Source organism: Xiphias gladius, chromosome 18, assembly GCF_016859285.1.
Source record: "Xiphias gladius isolate SHS-SW01 ecotype Sanya breed wild chromosome 18, ASM1685928v1, whole genome shotgun sequence".
NCBI classification, from domain to species: domain Eukaryota; kingdom Metazoa; phylum Chordata; class Actinopteri; order Istiophoriformes; family Xiphiidae; genus Xiphias; species Xiphias gladius.
The window spans coordinates 17,190,351-17,212,748 of record NC_053417.1 but is presented as its reverse complement, the minus strand read 5'-3'; the positions used below and the strand labels follow the sequence as shown (position 1 = coordinate 17,212,748).

Below are 22,398 nucleotides of genomic sequence, written 5' to 3'. Positions count from 1 at the left end.
ATTATCCGATTTCATTATATGTGCCTTGGGGAGAAAACTGGAGAGCCAATTCAGAAACATTAGGATAAAAGTTAAGTAGGGAAAATATTGTGCTCTATCTTTTATAAGCAAAGTTGGCCAATTCATAGAAGTTCAAGTGAGAAGTAAGTTTTTATTTCTGCAGTAGAAAACAGAATTATTTAACAGTAGATAACCTGAAGGGCTTTGTATTCTCAATATACAGTATGTATATTATATGGTATGATCGGTTTTGTCAAAAAGATCTGAGGAATGATGACTTATTAACAGTGGTAGTACTTTGAATATTTCCAGTGGTCACATGACCCATGTCTGCCGTAGCAGTCCCATGAGTCTCTAATGGTGAAGTCCAGAAATAATCTTGTTTGCAGTACACCAGTGACCACCTAAATTAATTTTTTTATATGTTAAATTATTTCTGTAGTGGCCTACAGAATAATAAATCTGCCTGTAGAACCACAAAGTGCCATAAAATCTGAGGGAGATTTAAAGTTACCAAAGACTGGATACTGCTTTTCCTTACTGTGTGTTATCAGCAGAGAATCCATTTACAAAGACATACAGTTAATTTTCATTCTACCAAAGCAGCAGCAGAGGGAAATTTTTTTATTAACTTAGTTGAAGTACAGGCTATGCTGAGTGTTTTTCCACTTACTATCAAGAATACTCTCCTAAATGTGACAAGCCTCTGAGAAATGCAATTTAGCTGTGCACCAGTGCACCAGTTGTTCCTATGTATTTGTATTTTTATGTGTTTCATAGAAGCCAGGATCAGACCAATGGGCTTTATCTGTCTTTATGCTTCCCCCCTCTCCTCCTCATCCCTTCGCTTTTGTAGTGTTAGTAATAAACTGCAGATAGTTTTCTCTTTCACCTCACAAACACGCTGGGGAGATGAGATTCCCCAGCTGTGTGTCTACATGTGCTCAAGGCTATTGAGCGTAGAGCGCAAACTCTGATAAATTAATTGTAATATAGCCTGGTTTGAGTGGATGTTGCGACTAGGTACTGCAGCAATGCAGGTTCAAAGTCATTTTGTGTTTGTGTGTGTGTGTTTTTTGTGAAAGAAAGAGAGAGGGAGGGAGGCAGAAGGAAAGGAGAGAGTATATGCAGGCTTGGACTGTAGGGCATTGCAATGCATAATTTGGTAAGGAAATGTTCCACTTTTAAACACATAATGAAAGTCAAAAGAATTTATAAGAAGTAGTTTTCACATCATCAACATTACTTTATAGGGGTAAAGAAAAGAGAAATGAAAGGTAGAGAGAGGTGGGGTGAGTAGAGAAGTTGAGATCCATGGTGTTATAAAGAGAAACAGAGAAGGTAAAGAGATAAGAGAGCTGACAGGTGAAGTAAGATTGCATTTAAGATTACATATGCAATTGAGATTTTTCGCGTTTTCCTGAAAAATTACATTCCTTTGCATTTATCATTTATCATCTAAACTAAAATGATTTATGGTACAAAATTAACAATTCTGCTTTAAAAAGATACTGGGATAAAAAAAGGTGAAGTTAGATTTTGAGCTTCCAAATATATTATTTATTTATATATATATATATTTTTATTTATTTTTTTGTTTTTTTTTGTTTGCAGATTAGATTAGAAATTACTTTTTAGATAAAACATTTTACCACGCCTTTTTTCCCTCACATTCAAATTGCCAATTCCAAGTACATTTAAAGGCATCCTATTTTCAGGACATCTTCCATAATACACAATGCATCAAAACGGTGAGATTATGTCCTATCAACCTAGCATCTGCAGCGAAACAATATCAATTTGCTCACACTGCATATGTGTTCAATTGTGCCTCCTGTGTAAGATTGAAGTGTATTGTTCGTGTATATGATACCAAGGTTATGGACCATCTCTCCTTAACAGCTAAAGTGGTTTCCTTGTGGTGCATTCAGCAGGATTTGTTACCCACAGTCAACTGATAGCTTTGATGGTTTACTTGACTTGAAAAGTGCATCTAAATAGGTTTTGCATTTAAGCTGAAAACTGAATGAACTTATACACTCTGTTTTGAGCAGGTCCTTGATGTGCTGGTAATTCAATGCTAATAAGATTTAAAACATAATGTAGATTGTCTCCGGTGAAATGAGGCCGGTGAAAATCCTTAAAGGAGACTTCTTATTGAGCTGCAGTGGACCATGGCCTCGCTCCTCACAGAGCAGAGAGGTAGAGGACAGGTTACTCATGAGAGGGGTTGGGAAATTGAATTAATACTGCCACCAGTCAACCCTCTGCAGGGAAAAAAGGCTTACTGAAATCTATTAATGGTGTTAGTCCATGACTTGACTTTTATGCTCTTCCTAGTGCTTGGCGCTGTCAGATGGCACATGGCAGGATTAGTCTCTGAACATGGGTAATCCCCAAAAGACATGTGGATAAAGAAAAAAGTTGATTCCTAGCTTTGTGAAGGACACGTCCTATGTCCACGCACTGACACTAGAATGACAATACACAGTAGAGAAATCCAATATAATACCAGTATTAGGCACAATGTTGAACCATGAAGAGAGTGTGCTTTTTTTTTTAAAAACTGCTGCAAAACAAACGTCACTACAGAAAATCCAGCAAGATCATCCTCAGTGAGGCCTGTCAGGGTGCAGAAGAAAGAAGACGAGAGGAGAAGACAACCCACACACACAGACACACATAAACTAAAGCAGAGGGAACGGCTCCAGAGACAAGCATTAATCCCCACAGATTTAGTGTAGCAGAACAATTGCTTTTGTCACCCTGGATAATCAGCACAGACCACAGTTTATGAATTAAAGTATGCCCAGAAAGACGTAGACGTATACGCACAGAGAGTGTGTGTGTGTGAGTGAGAGAAAATGCATGTATGTCAGCGCAAGAGTGAGAGCAAAAAAAAAAAATGGAACAATGACGTCTACCTGTTCAAAAGACTTGGCTGCGAATCTGGTAAGATTAATCAGAGTCGTTCAGAAAGCGTTTATCACATTCTCTACAGGGAAATGAGAGGTGATTTATTTCCATAACTTGGCCTACATATATGGAGAACTATCACTCACATTAACTTCAGCCCCTATTATCCACTCAGTAATGAGAATGTCTGCCCAGTGGACACAATCCTGTCTAATCCATAATTGTTTACAATATGGTGTTTGCTTAAAGTCAACTCAATCAAGGGCCATTCCAATAAAACTACAACAATGCATTACTAAATCATGGTGTAAGGATCTTCTTAAATCAGCCTTTATGTATGCAACATAGTACAATCAAACCAAACAGGAATTGGCCGTTATTTTACTTAAACAGGTAGATGCCCTTTAAGACTCATCATTTATCCGTTTTTTTTTTTTATTAAAAGAAAATAAAAATACTGTTTAGCAATGTAATCATGTTTCAATTTTGTTTTTTTAATTATATCAAGAGACTCTGGTATGTAATCAGCACCCTGTTTGTATTTTCTTCACAATTTGCTCTTCACTTCACAAGAAGGATATTGTGAGCTATACTTGCAGCAAAAGTTTCTCACTTTGTGTCACCTAGTTTTTGGGTATTTGTCCTTTTTTTTGACAGATGACAGTGGAGACAGACAAGAAACCTAAGGAGAGCAAGGGGGATGACTTGGAACAAAAGTCCCCAGGTGGAATTGAACTGGGGACATTTTACAATAACGTGGTATGCACCGTCTTGCAACAGGAAACACGTGATCAAGAGAAAGAGTCTACAACCACGCTAGTGGCTCTGTTAGTCTGTACTTAGGCATGGGGGATGCTTTGAGCTGAATGCTACATCAGCATGTTCATATGTTCACAACAAAATTTTAAAATGCTGATGTTAAGCAGCTAGAATGATTACCATGTTCATGTTCATTGCCATCGGACTCAGCTGAGCTAACACACAGCTGAGTCCGATGGCAATGTCATTATTTTTGCAGATATTTAGTCATAAACTAATTGGACAAATGACATTTTGACCTTATGCTAGATGAAAAATCAGGGGATCCCCAAAGTCAGTAGGCTTCATCCTCTGGGGACCATGAATGTCTGTTCAAATTTTCAAGGCAATTCATCTGATAGTTGTTGAGGTATTTCAGTCCAGACCAAAGTTTTGGACTGACTGACCATCAGAAAGACATTGCTGTCCCTCGAGCCATGCCACTTGCATGTCTAAAAACTGGTGAAAAGCCAAAATGTGAGCCTTAATATGTTTGCACAGAAAAATCCACCCCCCCTTGTATCACAAACAAAAGTCTAAATGGCAGGAAATGATCAGAAGGGTTTCAGGGCTTGGTGTGGTGGGGTTGGTTTCACCATGTGTCTTTAGACCGACTCAATGGGCAGCAGCCATCAGCTGTTCAGGATGCCGCTGAACACCCTGGAAACGGATAATCACTGACTCATTTTCAGGTTCCAAACTGAGAGCCTGCTGGTAATTGAATTGGAGGAGTGGGCACAAGTATAGTGGGCTTCGAAGGACCGTAGCTGATGGCAGTCAGCTGTGACAGACAGTGAGTGAGAGACCATGAAGGGGCGGGGGGGGGGAGCTGTTCACAAATCTGACGTAATACTTTTTGTTTTCAACACCTTGAGCATCACTTCAATCACTTTTGCCCTGTTAGTTGAGATGAAGTTAGTCAGGACACCTTGTTCTATGACAGGGCACCATTTGCATGCATGGCACGCCAATGATGAAAAAAGGGAGGGGCAAAACAAAGCATATGCTTGAAATACCTTACTGAGAGAACCTCCCTGTCAATTACCCTTCAAAGTCACATTGACCACAACAAACCCCCCACCGTTGGCTGACAGGTGACAAGGTAAATGCATTTTGCAAAACCCTGAAAGGTTTTGCGCTTAATATCTTTTACAAAAAATGGGCAACCATCCAGACCTCTGCATGAAAAGGGGGTAAAATACATACCAATAACAAAACAGGGGGGCATGTGCGAGCCTCTGGCAGAGCTGAAACTAATTATTTGGCAGATTTTGGAAGGCAGACTGGGGTGCAGTATTGAATCGTGTGGCCTCAAACACAAGAACACAAGGAGCAGGTACCAACTCTACTAACTAGTAAATTCCTTCTTTCTGAAATGTTTAGTCTGGTCTTACTTATTCTTTATACAGAGGTTATTGATTATTTGCAGATTTCTTTTGCAGTTCTTTGACCAATTTTCAACTCCTGAAAATTGGACCCTTTTCAGCTGCTGGAAAAATGGTCCACTGCTAGTAAACAAAATATGAGTGATATCAATCTATCATTCAAGATTAAAAACTGGCAATCTGTTATAATGTGCATATACAGTAACACACACACACACACACACACACACACACACACACACACACACACACACACACACACACGATAATATGTTAAAGCCCCTACCTGAAATCAAGACCATCAACAGGTGTTCACAGCCTGTATTCAATAATTCAAAATTCAAAAATATAGAATAGTTTATAAAAATTATTTCTTGATTCAAACAGTTCCTGCTGATGCAATGTATAGTCTTAGTCTGAATTTGACTCCATCAGGGCTTTGAACTTGTGTCATTTTAAACAGCTGTTATACTGTGTTGTTATTCTAAATGAACATGTTCTCTTGAGCAGTCAATGGTAAACAAAACCATAATTGTTATATACCTATTTCACATTGTGCTATCAGTTATTTATTAAGATACAGGTGCTACATTTACACACAGTTTAAAAATTGTGACATCTGCCCCTGTGCTCTGATGTGTGTGACCACCAGGCTATGGACACAGTGTCCATGTCAGTAATTGAGGTAGTTGTAAATTACATTCACTGGTGAGTTATTGCCGTGTACCTAGAAACCACGGATCTGGAAAATTACTTTAGTGATTTTTATGCCTTTATAATAACTCCACTATCGTCACAATTCAACAACCATGGACATTAAACTAAATGCAGGAGCACATAGTTGCTTTAGAAAGGTACACAGAAATACAGAACAGAACATCCTAAGCATATGCCTTCACCCTGGGACACAAACAGACAAAACACAATGTAAACATCACTTGAATGTAGGCATGCACACAAACATGAACACAAGCAGCCTCAAGATACACATCAGTTTAGAAGAAAACAAAAAAAAAGAACGTACAGAAGGTTAGGGGCAGTGAATGAGGGAGAGAGAATAAAAATCTACAGTCATGCAGCGCTGTGAGGCTTTAATGATCATTGCAACATACCAGAAAACAAAACTTGGAGAGGGATAAAAGGGGAAAACAATGGTATTCTTAGATTTATATCACTAGTTGGGCATAAAAAAAAATATATCCATCAGGGATCAGTCTAAGTTATGAGGCCTACGTTTTTGAGCTTGTGATACAAGATTCAGTAAGTCAGTAACTATTGAGATAAATGTTGTCTTTTCCAGGTCTTTTAGGCTGAGGTGCACTTAAGTGCGAGTGTTTTATGAACTTTTGAGTGCTTTAGATTAAAACAAACAAACAAACAAAAAAAACTACATCATTCATACTATTATTCTACCCGTCTGGTAATCGTACTCAACTGAATTCCAAGTTGAATTTCCAAAAAATGTACTAAATGTGTATGATGTCATATACTGCGATAGAATATTTTATCTGTACTGCCCACCACTATTAGCATTAATCTCAAAGTACAGCTGAAGCTGACAGAAATGAACTAATTTGTTTAAATGAACTGTATGGCTTTAAATAACGTCTTGGACAGACTTTTTGGCCTTCTGTTAATCTAGTCAATAGGATGCACCATCTGAAAATGATAAATATCTCCACCAAATTTCATCAGACTGTCAACGTTTCAACTGACTAGTGTTGCTATCCCAAGAGCCACGCCAAAAACACACAGAGAGGGTAGAAACTAAGGTGAGAGGGATGAAAATGGAATGATATTTCTGTATTGTGACCTCTTCTCTGTTGCTTTTTCTTTATCAGCGCTGGAGAGAAGAATGAGGGTCAGAGGGCTGGGTGAGAGGCAGAAGCATGGAGCAAATCGCCTCCTTATGTCTCATTTCTCTGGAAGGCAGACTTAGGCAGAGGAGAAGGAGGGTGAGGAGAGACAAACTTGGGCAGAAGTCAAAAGTCTGATTCACTTTCTCTAGTACATGCTGTTCTGTATATGTGTGTGTTAGTGGATCTCCATTATATTGAATTATTACGATATCAGTGAGTTAAACTGGAAGTCAGTGTTGTACTGAAACCATGTTAAGGCCAAAGGTGACTGTAGATGTTACTGAAGCTTTTAATACACGTTTACTTCCAGTTCTAATCACCAAACAGTAAGAAAGAGGACAATTATACACACATTACAATTATTATTATAATTATACACATACACAAATGTGGCTTTTATTCTCCTAAGGAATAAGACATTTTTTAAAAATAATCTAATAAATATGTTGCGTTAAGAAGAAGTAAATAATCCACAATTCATGACAACCCCTGATATATTAAAATTAAGTTACAAAGCCTTTCCAGTCTCTTTACTGTTTAAAGTTAGTGGATTTCGCTGGATTCCTGCCAAGTGCCTATTGTATCATGGCTTTTCTTGGTTGTTTGCTGTCGCAAAAAAAGAGAAAGAAGAAAAAATGAAAAGCTGACAAAAAAAAACAAAACAAGACTGTACAAACCTACAGACCACAGATAAAGCCTGTGGAGAATATTGTCAGTTAGTGAAATCTTTGACCAATGACATTCTGTCTATTAATGGTACTGTGCTCTATTTTGACCAGTTTTTTTTGAATATACAGTATGTCTGACAGTCAATAACACATGCTGTAATGAAACAGTTTCAAGGTGCAGAAAATGCCCTAAAATGGATGGTCTAGTGTACAATATCTTTGAGCTGATTTGTTAAGTGTGTGTGTCCTAGGCCTCATTTCCACCTTTTAAATAACATGTGATCTCACATCCACAGGCCTTTGCAATCATACTGCTGGTATTAACCTATGGTTTTCCTTATTCAGATATTCTGGATATCCAGATACAGATCGCATGTTAATGCCATATGTAACTGGGTACTAGTGGGAATAACTGTATCTGCTCAATGCTTTGTTTTATGTACTGTGATGAGTGGTAGTTTTCAATGTTGTTGGTCGGTTCCCTAAGGTACAGTAGCAAGCCTTTCACACTTTGATGTGCTGCATTTTCTACAGTAAGGTAATTACTTCACAGTAAAGAAGAATAACTGGCTCTCATGTGCTATTCAAACTGAAATCTATGCTTTACAATGAGATCGAGCTGGTTAGTTTAGCCCACATCCCTATATTCTTGAGTACCTCAAGCACTTATGATCAGCTAATCATTGAGATGATCCGATTCTTTCTAAAGGTCTGCCTTAACTTGAACTGATGGTGTTCAAGTAAATACTGAGGAGTACTGTAAGTTACTTTGGATAAGAGAGCCTGCCAAATGCTGTGACTGTAAATGTAAATGTTACCTGAAATATCTCCATATATCAACTCCATGAATAAAGCCCTTGAAAACCAATGATAATCATACTATTTTAAGGAATTACTAATCTTGATTTAATGAAGAAATTAAGGATATTGGAGGGTAAAAAAATAATTTGATTTGGTTCAGTGTATGCACTGGAGTGCTATGACTGTACACACAGAATAGATTATTTGCATTTAGACATATATTTCAGTTCATGATTTCTCTTAAACAGAAAGATGCACGCTTTTATCCCAAATTTCTCTCATGTTTCACACACAGTAACCACGATACGGAGCCATAAATCTTTCACACGCCAACCCCCTGCGGTTTATGCATGTCATGAACTCATGATCTCCTGTCATTATGCAAACTCCAAATGAGTCTTGATATGAGTGCAGGTCAGCTCACCACTAATCTTGGCCTTAAAGTAGAAAAGCTTGGATCTAAATCACCATGGACAAATTACTTCCTTAACCGCTCTCATAAATCCAAGATAAAGGGTCACTGACATCACATTTAGGTCTTTCAGTCATACTCACATCACCCATTCTAATTAGTAGCACTAACAATGGCCGCCACATTTCTCACTACTGCCCAAATCAATATCCGCTCATCTACATTGATCATCGTTTTTCACAGGCTGCTGGCTCCAAAATAAATGCTCTATAAATCAGACCTTCGTGACAATGAGTTGTGAAAGAGACATACAAGCACACAAAGAAGGCCAAACACATATAAAGCATTTATGGGCAGAAGTGAACACAAACAGGCAAATACACCCAATGTGCAAAATGATAGCTTAGTTATGCCTCCCATTGGCTAGTGACACCAAACTAGCCGAGTCTCGAGTTAGATAGCCAAAAAGTGTTATATTTCATCAGTCTGGCAGTCCTAAAAAACAATGATAACACCCGAGGCCAGTTTTATTACCAATCCAACTTTTTTTCCTGATCATGTCATACATTGAAAGCTAAGTTACCACAGCTTCCATTAAACAGAACTTTAGGCCACTAGCAGAGCTAATAACATTAGTTTAAAAGAAATGGCTCACTCAAGAGAGACATCAGATTAAACTAGATTAAACAAGGAAACAAAGATTCTAAATGATTTAGATGTGTCACACACAGACCAGTGAAGGTCAGTGACAGGTGTCAGTAATAGTGGTCATGAACGATCATGAACTTATCAGGATCCTTCAGACGGTGAACGAACAATCGTCTATCAGAAACTGCCCCACCAGTTTGCACTTGATCTACATTAGAAAAAAAGCTGCCATTGCCATTGTTCTGTCCTGGCGATAATAATAATAATAATAATAATAATAATAATAATAATAATAATAAAAAACATTATTTTTTACCACACTTTTTGAAAAAAAGTTACACGGGGCTCTACAGGGTTAAACCAGGATTTAAACATTTCAGGACTAAGGCTAATAAAATCAGGCAATTAAAATAATACAGAAGTTAAATGGAATTTAAAAAAAGATACTGTATATTTTAAGAAGTGCTTTAAAAGATGTCAATTATTCGTCAAGCCTCAGATGATGTGGTTTATTGATAGAAAGGGTGAAACTAGACAGAGAAAATAGAATTGTTAGAAAATGTTACCTGAGTTGCATTAATCTAAAAAGATCATAGTTAAGCCTACTAATAAAAAAAAGTCATGTTAACAATCAATGCATTTACAGTTGTCTGTCTTTTAAAATGTGTAAAATGACTAAAAATGTCATTGCAACTATAAACCAAAATTATTGTTAATAATATTAATAATAATCATAATAATAGTAAACTAATTTTTACATGTTTTAAGCAATGTGAAGCCCTCACACACAAGAAAAAATATATGGAAACAGTCTATTTAGAAATATGTTTTTAAAGGTTTTTTTGATGGAGAAGAATCTGGGTCCAGTCCCTGATGGTTAACAGCCCAGTCAGTGCCCCTGTTGCAGAACCCCCCCCCCACATAGATCTTCTACATGCACACGCAATCCCCACACCACAACCAACAACAGTGTATGTGAGGGGTCCTGTGTGGTTGTCTGGGAGACAGAGAGCAGTGCATTGATCTTGGAGGAGCAGTCATCAAAAGAAACTGGTCTTTGAAAAGGATATTAATCATTCTCAGGCTTGGCTATGCTAATGACTACAACACAACCAAACACTCCAGCTCTCATCATTACTTCATCAATTGGAAGCGCCTAATGAGTCTGCAAAGATGACAAGATGCATTGAGAACAGCCAACATGTTTTGTTATGTGTAATAGTGTGCATTTTAAGAGAGCACCACGAGTGGTTGTTTTTATTGCTCGAACAAATACACACTATTTACTATATCAATTTATAGTCTTGTAAACTGACTACGAGACAACAAAAGCAGATTATGTAATAAAGCCTTACACGCAATAGTGGCAATGATGTTCTCGAAAAGACTGGAATGAGGTGAAATTTTTGCTCTAATAAATCAGTAATGTTTCTGGAGTAAGTGAAGTATCCATCCCAGCAATGTCGACGCGTAGCACAGTAGAGGTTGCCAGGAGCATTTAACTAAAGAACTTTTATGAGTTGAGGATTTGTTGAATAATTTCTGTAAACTGACTTACAACAACTTGTATAGCTGCTTCAGTCTCATTCATGGCTGTCACCGTTTTTGTTGCTTCTTTTTCATGGATGTAGTTAGGCAGCTAGCAAGCTACACAGGGAAATTACGTCAACAATCTTAAAAAAAAAAAAAAAATCAGGGATGATGGCATTGATTCAGGCATCTGGAACCAGGCTGTGGTGGTGTTAAAGCTAACAGTGTAATAGCTGCCACACCCAATAGTGGTTTATACGTTAGCTATAATGGCTCACTATAGTGTTAGTCTGGCTCTTATCAGTCACAAGAGCCTGGACTTTTCGAGTTTCACCAGCCAGCTTATGGCAGCAGACCGGTGCTGATGGGTGGTGATTTTAACAATACTTGGAAAAATCTTTTTGCTCTAACTGGCTAACAGCATCGACAAGTATTTGGGGTAAGCTACTCAGGAGATTTATACCACCAGAGGGCATCTTTATGGTAGATTTTCACATGCTCCTTCATTAGATAAAATTCTACTTGAAATCAACGAAGAAGCCTTTATGAAGTGAATATGCAGAGTTAAATAGACCAAAAAAAAGAAGCAATTTATATCCTTTTATTAATTAGATAATGCTTTGTCAATTATCTTCATGGAGAAAATTAGTTTCTCAAGTGGTGCAGTCAGTGAAAAAGTTATATAAGATACAGGTTGAGAGGTATCTCACTCCTATGTGACTGAATTAGCATTTTAATGAGCATAATGTTATTGTGAAAAAAAGGCAATTCCAAACATAATACATTAAACTGACTGTGACTCATTGCTAGAGGCAAAATACATAATATGTAAAATATATATTAAATATCTTCACATGGCCTTTAAGATTTTTTATAAGATTGTGTAATTGAACATTTTCTACTGTATTAAGAGGTTCTACTGAGATAACATTTTAGACTTACTTTGATATAGGCCATTAAAGCCCTTAAGCACACTCTCTCACAACATATACAAACACCCTGTCTGGTTGGGGAGCAAGCAGACAACAGTGTATAATACAAGTTGGACCAAATATGACAAAAGGCCAAAGTTCCTATCCCTCAAAAGGTCAAAATCAATTTGTCTAACAACCTTGGGAACAAAATCTCTCACAGGTCCTATTGCCTAAATGTCTCTGATTTAGCTAAAGCCTCATCACTGTGTGCCTGCCTGTCCGCCTGCCCGTCATTTGCAGGATTTGAGCTAAGCTTTTTAGCCCTACTATAGAGTGTGTACAGGGCTCTGAGGAGGGCAGTGTTGGTTGGTGGCTTGGTAACTCGCTTGGGTGGTTAAACCCCTTTTTGTCCAGTTGGTCATAAGGTACAAGTGGACAAGGTCACAAGCACAGCCCTCTGGTCCGCTTTTGAGGATTTTAGCCTCTTATCTTGTTTGTGCCAAAGCCAGTTTATACCAAAATATGTCCCTTGCAATTCTGTCCTGCCGCAATCTACTTTTGAAATAACTAAAACGTCAGATGCAATAAATAGATGTCCTACTGTGCGTTTTTCTCAATCCCTGATTTTCTCCCTCTCCTCTCAGCCCTTTGCTTCTGACATACTGTTGTCATAAAAGCAACTTCCATTTCCGGGAAGAAAGAGGAGAGCTGCACTTCTAAAAGCATACAGTATTTACCTCATATTTCACTGCCCATTTCTAAAGGGGGATTATGGATTCTGATTGAGGCCGGATTATTGTCAGATAAACAAAACACTCAAAAAGCCACAGCGGGCGTTGCAGTATGTGTGTGGCACAGGTGGGGCATACCACTAATGAACACAAATGTATGCGTACAAACACACAATCTGACAATCTACGTACAAATGCGCAGCCACAAAATCTAAACACACAAACATAGTATTTCTCAGAGTGCAGCACAAACACTGGGCTAAAGCTCAGAAGTTAGCAGTAAATTAAACATGAGAGTGGAGATGATATGAGAATCTCTGCGAGGAGAACAAAGCAGAACACGTTCTCAACAGCACAAAACTAGGCCCTGAGGCACCTAGACAGGAGGACAAGAAGTCGAGGAAAACATTGTCTGTGGGAACTGGCTTTCATCTTATTTAGTCAGATGAGTATAAATTGCTGCTTGTAAATCTGAAATCACAGTAAAACAAAACAAAAAAAAACCACTTCCAAGATCTTAAAACATGCATGCATATGAAAATACACAGCAATATTTATCTTTTTGCATTTATACGTGCCCAAATGTATAAAAACACACATTGTTTATGTTTGTATGGTTAGTCTGGGTGTGTTTGATTGTGTGTGGTTATGACGTAAACTGAGAGCAGAGACCAGAATGTCAGGCAGGTTTACATTAGTCAGCAGATGTAGTAGGCTACATCATTAGTCACTGTGACACCCACTTCTGGCCCCCGCTTTATTGATGAGGCCAAGCTCAACAACTACCCCCCCTCTTAACACACACACATGCACACACACGAAGGTCTCAGCAACAGGAGACTGTTTTTGCTTCATTTGGGGTATGAAACAGCACAGAGAGCGCAGCAGAGCTCAGGTCTCAATGAGCAGTGGGCCAGCACGCGCAGAGCAGACAAGTATTCCAGAATCCTTTCAACAAATCCAGAATCAAGAATGCCATAACATTTTCCACAGTCCAGAGCAGCCTGCTCAACACAACATCCAAACAGGCAGTGTGCGAGTATGTCAGGCACAAATGCCCAGAAACATTGGCAAGCAGGTGAATCACAGCAGAGATTCCAGAAGCTGAGCTTTCTCAGCTCATTGAGATCTCTGTGACGGACGATCCTCTCAGACGCTCTCCACTAACACCAGATCATCCATCCAGCAGCCAGACAGATAGGCATCAGGTGTGTTGTGAATTGTGTGGTGTGCCATGTCACAGTGTTGTGTGTGTGTGTGTTTGTGTTTGAAACCACTTGTGTGTTTTTTTTTGCCAGTCTTTGAAGGTCACTTGGTCAGGAGGTTCAGGACAGTCTGCTTCAAGTTCAAAGGGTTATTAGGCAGGTTAGGTTAGTAAAAGGGTTGGGTTAGTTGATTTAGGTGTGGCTAGGGTAGGGGTGTGTTGGGTGTGTACAGGTTTGTTTGGTTGGAGGTGTGTTGAGGTTGTTTTGGCCAGTCTCTGTGTGTGTGTGTGTGTGTGTGTGTGTGTGTGTGTGTGTGTGTGTGTGTGTGTGTGTGTGTGTGTGTGTGTGTGTGTGTGTGTGTGTGTGTGTGTGTGTGTGTGTGTGTGTGTGTGTGTGTGTGTGTGTGTGTGTGTGTGTGTGTGTGTGTCCACACACACAACACACACACACAACTACAATAAAATAAAAATAAAAAAATGGAAAATGACATAAAAAGGGAAAAAAAAAAATATTGGGGAAATGAACAAAATGAATGCATCAAATCAACTCAATAATCAAATCTCAATCAAATGAGTTCAAGCAAAAAACAATAGGCTGTAAAAGAAAACATAACAACAGAATTGGGCTGCAAGTTAAATTTGAAAAAGAGGAAATAATGGAAAAAATTAAAATTGTGTAAAATTAATAATAATCTCTAATAAAAACTCAATGCCTCATACTCAATCTATTTCATTGATTCTCATTCTGTATCTATCTATATTCATATCTATTTTTACGCCCGGGACTGTGCCTACAACAAACTAGTGAGTGTCACTAGAGTGACTCACTCAGGGATGAATCAAAATGCAATGTCACTTCTTCTGTTCATCAGAGTCTGCAGAGCATGCCCAGACAACCACAGACAGTAACAAAGTAGTCTCTGTTTTTAAGTCTTTATATTTTTTTTTTTTTTCTTTTTATTTACAATTTCCCTTCTTCCTCTCTCTCTCTCTCTCTCTCTCTCTCTCTCTCTCTGTGTTCCTCGTATCGGAGATATATAAAAGGGCAGGCAGTGGCACAGCCATTACTGAGAGATAACATCTTGATGGCTGGTCTTCCCCCAGAAAAATACTGTCAGTTCTGAAAAGACAGTGGACACAGTTTACTGAAAAGCGCAAAGTTTGTAAAGTATGTCTTGGAAAGCATGTCACGGACTTCTGAAGCAAGTGTAGGTTTCTGGGCCATGGAGTCAGACAAACATTTCAAGTCAAATCATAATCAAACATTTACTCACATATACCAGACCCAACTGCAAACACACATTCACTCGCATACACAAACATGTACACAAAAACACACACACACACACACACACACCAAACGCACACACACAGAGAACTCGCAACCAGATAAAAGAGGTGTCTGCTCTGCTCTTACCCGAGCGTTGTCATAGTAACGATGGTGTACCAGAAGGAGGCTGGGATGCTGGTGAATTTGCTGGAGCTTGAACCCTTCTCTGCGTAGAACATAACAGTAGCAAAGATAATTATGGCCATAGTGAGGGAGAAGAGCAGGAAGCCCAGCTCGGAGGCACAGCTCTTCAGCGTGTAGCCCAGGATGCGCAGGCCCTGCGAGTGACGCGAGAACTTAAAGATACGGAACACGCGGAAAACACGGAGTGTCACAAAAGCGCCACTCACGTCCTCGTTGTCGGTCATCACCAGGCCGATGTAGTAGGGCAAGATGGCCACTACATCAATGATGCTCATGACGGACCTCATGAAGCGGTAGCGGCTGGGCGCAGCAAACAAGCGCATCAGGTACTCCACGGTGAAGATCATAACACAGGCTGTGTCCATGCAGAAAAAGGCCACAGTGTAGCGCTCACCGCATGGCACTTCCTTCTGGTTGGGCGCCGAGCCGCAGGGCACTGTCTCCACTACATTGGTGATGACAGAGACAGCAATGAAGAAACCGGTGACATAGTAGAAGACAAGGGCCATGGTGGAGGTGTGGGGGTTCTCGAAGGCCCGCCACATGGTCTCCCTGAAGGTCATGTTGGGCAGCTTAGCATCCTTGTTGTCCTCCTGGTCATCCATCAGACGCTCTGCATTCTCCCTCTTCCTGTCCTTGTACTCTTCATAGCAGCAGTCACCTATGATCTCGGGGACAATGCCAAAGAAAGCCAGCTCCTCATCATAGGAGGAGATGCACTCATAGCGTGGGTAGTGGAGCTTGCCGGTGCGGTAGAAGTTGAGCACACTGCGGAAAACATCAGGGTCCCGGTCGAAGAAGTACTCTTTGGTCTCCTCGTTGTAGAAGAACTCCTTCTCTGAGCTGCCCAGCAGGGTGTCTGGATAGCGGTCCAGCGTGTTCCTCCAGGTCTGGAAGCGCCGTCCACTGACATTAAGAACGATTAGCTCATCCTGCCGCTTGCTCTTCTCAGTGGGAGCCACTGGCATCGGCAAATTGGCTACGGGCATCCAGCCGATGGCTGCCGCCCGGGCAAAGGGAAGCCATGCCGCTACTCCCGCCGCCATGCTGTGTCCGGCTTGGGGCGCAGAGGGGAACAGATCCAGCACCTTCACAACCAGCTTGACTTCAGCTCATTCACCATCTACAAGGAGGAGGAGGAGGGAGTTTGTAAGGATAGGAAGCACAGGAGTGCTATTATGACCATGACAGGAGAAGAGAGTGAGAGCAATCGAAAAGAAAACAGGATAAAGGAAGTGAATTTGAGATATTTGAATGTTAAAGATGTGGGGAAGGAAAAAAATAAAGTTAAAGAAGAGAAAGAGGTGAGCTATACTGAGAAAAGCGGGAATGGACATATTAATGAAGACAAAAATAAACAACGCAACTCATATTCGAACAAGGCAGTCTAGCTGAGACAGCAAAAAGGTATCTTTAATGGAAATAAAATTTAATATCACACTTAGAGTGAGAAACCTTTACAGTGCACAATATAAAGTATATTTCTATCTGATACAGTAAGCCTTTATGTGATTACAAGGACATACTGCGATTTCCAATAAGCATCTTTCCTATAATTACTTTAAGGCTATATTTCTCAGGTCCCCTCTATTGAGTTACAGTTTTCTCAAGAACTCAGTTCACTGCAATTTACAGTTTAAAAACTGAAGACAGGCAAGGGAAAAAAAACAACAACAACAAAACAAAGAAACAAAAAACTGCATGATAAAGCAGTCTATATTGCTAGATTTTTGTTCAACTCTTTTCTATAAATAGGCGAATTTACGATATACTATATTCTTTTTAAGAGAGAGACACAACAAGAGATTCAAAACCTGTTGAGTTCCAACTGCAGATGCGTGTTTATTTGACTCAGGTTAATGAAACTAATTCATGGTCATTCCGATCAATTTCACGATTTCATTCAGTATCATGGAACCGGATTCTAGCATTTTTTATCATTATTATTATTATTATTATTATTTTAACCACTTATGATAGCAAACTGGCTACTGAGCCCCAGGACCGAATAAGCAAAAGCGATACAATTAGCCGAACAGGTTGGTAACTAAAGGCAGCTCGTACTAGCAGCTTTACCTTCGCTACAGTCCGGCAACTCACCGATTCCAAATTCTCCATCCGAAAAAACACGACCCTCTTCCAGAGCAGTTTAGTTACAAGTCGTAGGTTAAGCTTATTTCTGAAAGCGTGTCTGGAAAAAAAAAAAAAAAAAAATATATATATATATATATGTGTGTGTATATACCGGGACAGAAGTTATTTTACGAAGAGGAGAACCACATTAGACAAACGCTACTGCTGAGGTGAAAGCGGAAAAGTACCGGAGACGGACGTACCACAGCCGATTTAATCCCGTTTTCCATAATGCGAGGGGACAATTGATGAGAGGACCCCGCCGCGAGGACAGACTTACCTTGGCTTTTGGGATGAGTGGTGGGATGAGACGGAGGAGGAGGCTCGCTCGCTCGCTCTCGCTCTCTCTCTCTCTCTGCGCAGGGCGGATTGTGAACAAAAACTGCATTTATGGGAAACCTCGGTCAGTCCTCAAAACGATGCGCAGTGGGTTAGTCGCTGATGAAAAAAAAAAAAAAAAAAAAAAAAATCCCCCCAGAAATGATGCGCGGGTCCATTTCCTCTCATCGGAACGAAAAAAATGAATGAGCTACCCGATCATTCATATGGGTTGTGCGCTCTGTTGTACTATTATTATTTAGGCATATAAAAGGCAACTGCTGCCAGCTGAATTATCCACAGGATACATGCCAGCAGGGGCGCAGCCAAGAATTCAAGCGCCCCTCAGACAAGGTTACCTTGGGCCCCTTTGTCTTCAACTAAACCAAAAATAACTGATTGGTTTGGGGTTTTTTTGTTTGTTTGTTTTTTTTTTTTTTTTGGCCACTTGGAGGCGGCAGAAACAAGTGTGAACAACTCCTTTAAAACTGATGTGGCAAAATTGTTAGCAATTAGTTTCTTATTTACACATCCTGCAGTTATGGAACAACATTATCATTCATTTGGAGTTGTGTTTCTGGCCGCAGGCAAATGTAAGTCCAATATTAACTAACTAACTAACACAAACTGTGTCTATATGCCATGTGATGCTGAGCACATAGTGTATGGTCGGTTTTTAGAGCTATTTCACTGAAAACAGATGCCTACTGTGGTCAAAAACAACATGAGTATGAGTGTTGAACCAGCTAAAATATGAGCTGAAACTATAAAGCTCCATAACTCAAATTTGACTGATAAATCTCTGTAGGTTCATCACTATCAGTGAGTCCTTTCACACTGTCATTCGATATATTGATATTATAGAGAAAACTGATCATAGCTGCTTTTAATACTACTGGAATTTCTGTGGACCCTCCTCAAGTATGGACCTTGTCAGCCATCTAGAGTTAGAGGTCTAAACAGGTCTGAAACGTTTGACCTGATCTAAAATGCACCGGTCAAAACCCTGCCCGAACCCAATGTGCATAAATCCATTTTCATATAAGAGAGACCCAATCCAAACAGACCTGAGGATAATAACATCTGGTCCAAAATGCAGTAAACCTAAACAGACTTTGAAAAGAGCAGTAATTTTATAATAATGTGCCAAGATCAAATGTAAAGTAATCTAAACTAATTTCAAAAATAATTTGTTAATGTGCTTCAGAGACTAATAAAAATAATGAAAAGTCCTATTTTCACTGACTGTTCCAACAATAAAACATTCTGTACCCAACCGGGAGATAGACAGAAGATAATCATTTTCTGACCTACTGAATATCTGTGAAGCAAATTACAAAATATACTGTCATTTAATAGTGTGAAACTTTAACATACGCTATTGATTTCAAAAAATATTTACTCCCTTGGTTATTATATGAGCAGAGCTGATACTGAGTACACTCATATCCATTTGGTTCCACTGGGGTTTTTCGATATATTGAATTCAGACCCAAGACTTGTGGCAGAATACCAATACCTTATCCAACCCAATTAGACTCTGTATATTTGGGCCCAGACCTACTCGGGTCCCAGGTTGGGTCCTGGTTCCCCACAATTGAGTGGAACCAAGAAGACCTCTAGTCTAGAGATCCACTGGATCCCAGAGACATACAGTAAAATATTAAATTTCACAGAAATACGATACAGTACATAGCACACATCAAACATAGAAAAGGAGACCATGGGCTCCAGCAAACCAGACAATACCCATTCATCCAGACAGAAAGATACAATTAAAAAAAAGATCTAAAATAATATTTTGCTGTATCTCTTCAGCTGGCAGACATTGAGCTACAGAATATCTCAGTCCATGATGTTTTCTATTTGCATTCTTTTCTGGGGGGCTGGGGGTGTACAGAGTCTGGTAATCATCTCTACATGTAACTTTACTCATGAAAGCAAAACAAAACAAAAGGGCCCCAGTGGAAAACCTCTCAGAGTAATCACTGTCTGCACTGAAGAGAAGCAGGTACGGCATGTACAGTAAGTAAATTTCTGTGAGGGCTTACTCAGCCTATGCACAATCCTCCACCTTTTACACCACAATATACTGAGGCAGGTGGTATAGACTCTATCGGGTTAGTTGCTATTATTTTGATTGATAAACGGGAGTTGATCCCGTTTGACTTGGTCAGTGATTTACTGAAACATGTCAATCAAGCCTGCAATATGTGACACTGCCATTGATTCTAGAGCTCATAAATCAGAGAGTAATTTGTGCGAGCACATGATCATTTATATTCAGACTCAGACAGTGTCAGTGTCTGTGTCCCCACATTATTCAATGCTTTGCAGAACAATATGCAGCCCTAATTGAGTCAACAGGGATCCTATCCATCCGATACATATAGTCCACCAGAATATCAACAGGGCCAGCTCACACACAGACACATATGGTTATCTCATAATAGTCAAGGATATACATTACATGCACACAATATGAAAAAGTAATACTTCAACACATTACTCACCATAGAATCACTCAGCTAGTTTTAGAGACTTGTTTGACAATGACAAATAGTTAGTGGTTGTTATTTAGACATACAGCTACACCGGTGGCGTGCAGTGACTTTTACAAATAGACAAACAGAGTGAAAGCCCCCCCCCCCAACACACACACACACACACAAGCACACTCATTTGTGCAGTCTAGAGGAAAAATATCTAAAAATAAAAAATAAAAAACCCTTCTATGGTAATCTTCAAAATATTTACCATTACCTGACAATGACACACTCCAGTGACAATGCAGAAACCTGTATTTTCCTGCTTCAATTTGCCGTCTCAAACTTCTCAAACTTACTGCAGATCTTGCACAGAGAACCCTACACCTTGATTAACAGAGAGGAAAAGATAGACAGAATTAAAAGGCTTGGGTATTTTGTATCACATGGTTACCTGTATATATCTAAATTGAATAAATATGTCTGGGAAAGATTTCCTTGCAAAAGGAGTTATTAAAATCTGCTCCACACTACTCCCTAACTCCTCATCCTCACACATGTTGACCAAGGTGATTAGTCTGACAGCCTTCACGGTGTACTTTGCTCGTTTACTTGCTACTGCTATGATTAACGATTAGGAAGAAAAAGACTGTTAAAGTAAATTTCTACTGAAAAAGTCCAATTCCCACACGCATCTGCACACGCATCTGGAAGTGGAGTCAAGGGCACCTTGACAAGCACACTTGTCTGTAGCTAGCTATGGCTAGTCACCTGTCAAAGATCCCATGAATATCCACAATGCTCACGCGCAAATGCCTAAAAATTGCTGCTACCCCCTCTGCTTGACAAGCCCCAGCCTTTGTCAACGGGACACAGCCGCGCCCACAAAAAAGATAGAAAAGACAGAAATGAGAGACGGAACGGCCAGTAGTCAACCTAGCTTCCAGAGACAATAGCCTACTGCGGCCACAAGAGGGCAGTAAACTACAAGATGAATGCGAACAGGCAATATGAGATCTTTTATGAGACACAACGCTGTTCTGAGATGTCAGGAGAGATATCGCTTCCACTTCGGTATCGTTCTAACTGATGTCTGCTTTTAGCTTTAACATGTCAGGCCCCGTTGCCTTGCTTGTCCTTATGGCATGCCACTGAGCTACATGCAATCACACCCGCACACCCACACAAACACACTTGTTGATGCCTCTGTGCCCTTGTGTAGCTAACCTTAGAAGTTCAATTAAGTCTCTGACCGTAAACTGGCCCCTTGATAAAATACAGATAAAATATGGCCAAAGTGACCTGACCTTGTGAAAAATGTACCCGCTCCTTAAGCTGAAACTGGCTGTCACAAGAATAGGAATAGTTGAAGAAAACAGACACACACAAACACACACACACACACACACACACACACACACAAACACACACACACACACACACACACACACACACACACAAACACACACCAATCGGCCAAACACATAAACACACAGACACAAACTGCATGGAGACTGGCCTTTTCAACTGATGAGCCTGTGAGCGATTCCAATAATTCAAATGTCACTAAATAACAAGGTGGGTTGAATTTCATGGTCAACTGCCCTCTGTAATTATCTGACGACACTATACTGACATTAAGATTCTAAATCCTCTCTGTGCAATGGTGCTTGAAGTTACAGCCAACAGCCAGTTAGTTTACTTCAGCATACACGCTGCATCTTGTTTATCTGTAAAAAAAATAAATAAATAAAAATAAATAAAAATTGTTTTACAGTTTTAAAAGACGTAAAAACTGCTCACAAATTAACACTGATTAAATGTGTTACTGAACTCTAGAGGTGCTTGAAAGGAGATTGTTTTTTCTTCTGACCTTAGAACAGAGCTTGGCCAGTTGTTTACCCCTGTTTTCAGTCTTTAGGCTAAGATTACATAACTGTCTTCTGGCTTCAGCTTCATATTTATCGTACAGATATGAGAGTGGTATCCATCATCTTATCTAATCTTGATTAATAAAACAAACAAAAAAACAAATAACTAAATTTGCCCAAATTTTAATCTATTACTTTAAGTTTATTCCTCAATGTCTATCAGACTTTATCTCATGTACATTCTGTGTAA

At 39.5% G+C, this 22,398-nt stretch overlaps 1 protein-coding gene across 5 annotated transcripts in view; it reads right to left on the bottom strand.

The window, feature by feature from the left end:
• Positions 1-17,796, bottom strand: part of kcnd3 (potassium voltage-gated channel, Shal-related subfamily, member 3) — a 95,418-nt gene extending 77,622 nt beyond the window's left edge. The window contains exons 1-4 of one of the 5 annotated variants that reach the window (XM_040151751.1): positions 17,677-17,755; positions 17,441-17,531; positions 15,547-16,463; positions 15,284-15,474 (exon numbers count right to left, since the gene is read on the bottom strand). In XM_040151751.1, coding sequence (XP_040007685.1) covers positions 15,284-15,474; positions 15,547-16,386 — 1,031 coding nt within the window. In that variant the 5' untranslated portion in view covers positions 16,387-16,463; positions 17,441-17,531; positions 17,677-17,755. Of the gene's footprint in view, positions 1-15,283; positions 16,514-17,440; positions 17,532-17,676 lie in introns of all 5 variants that reach the window. The other 4 variants (XM_040151750.1, XM_040151749.1, XM_040151747.1 and 1 more) reach the window with 4 other exon arrangements.
• Positions 17,797-22,398: the final 4,602 nt, after the last annotated feature.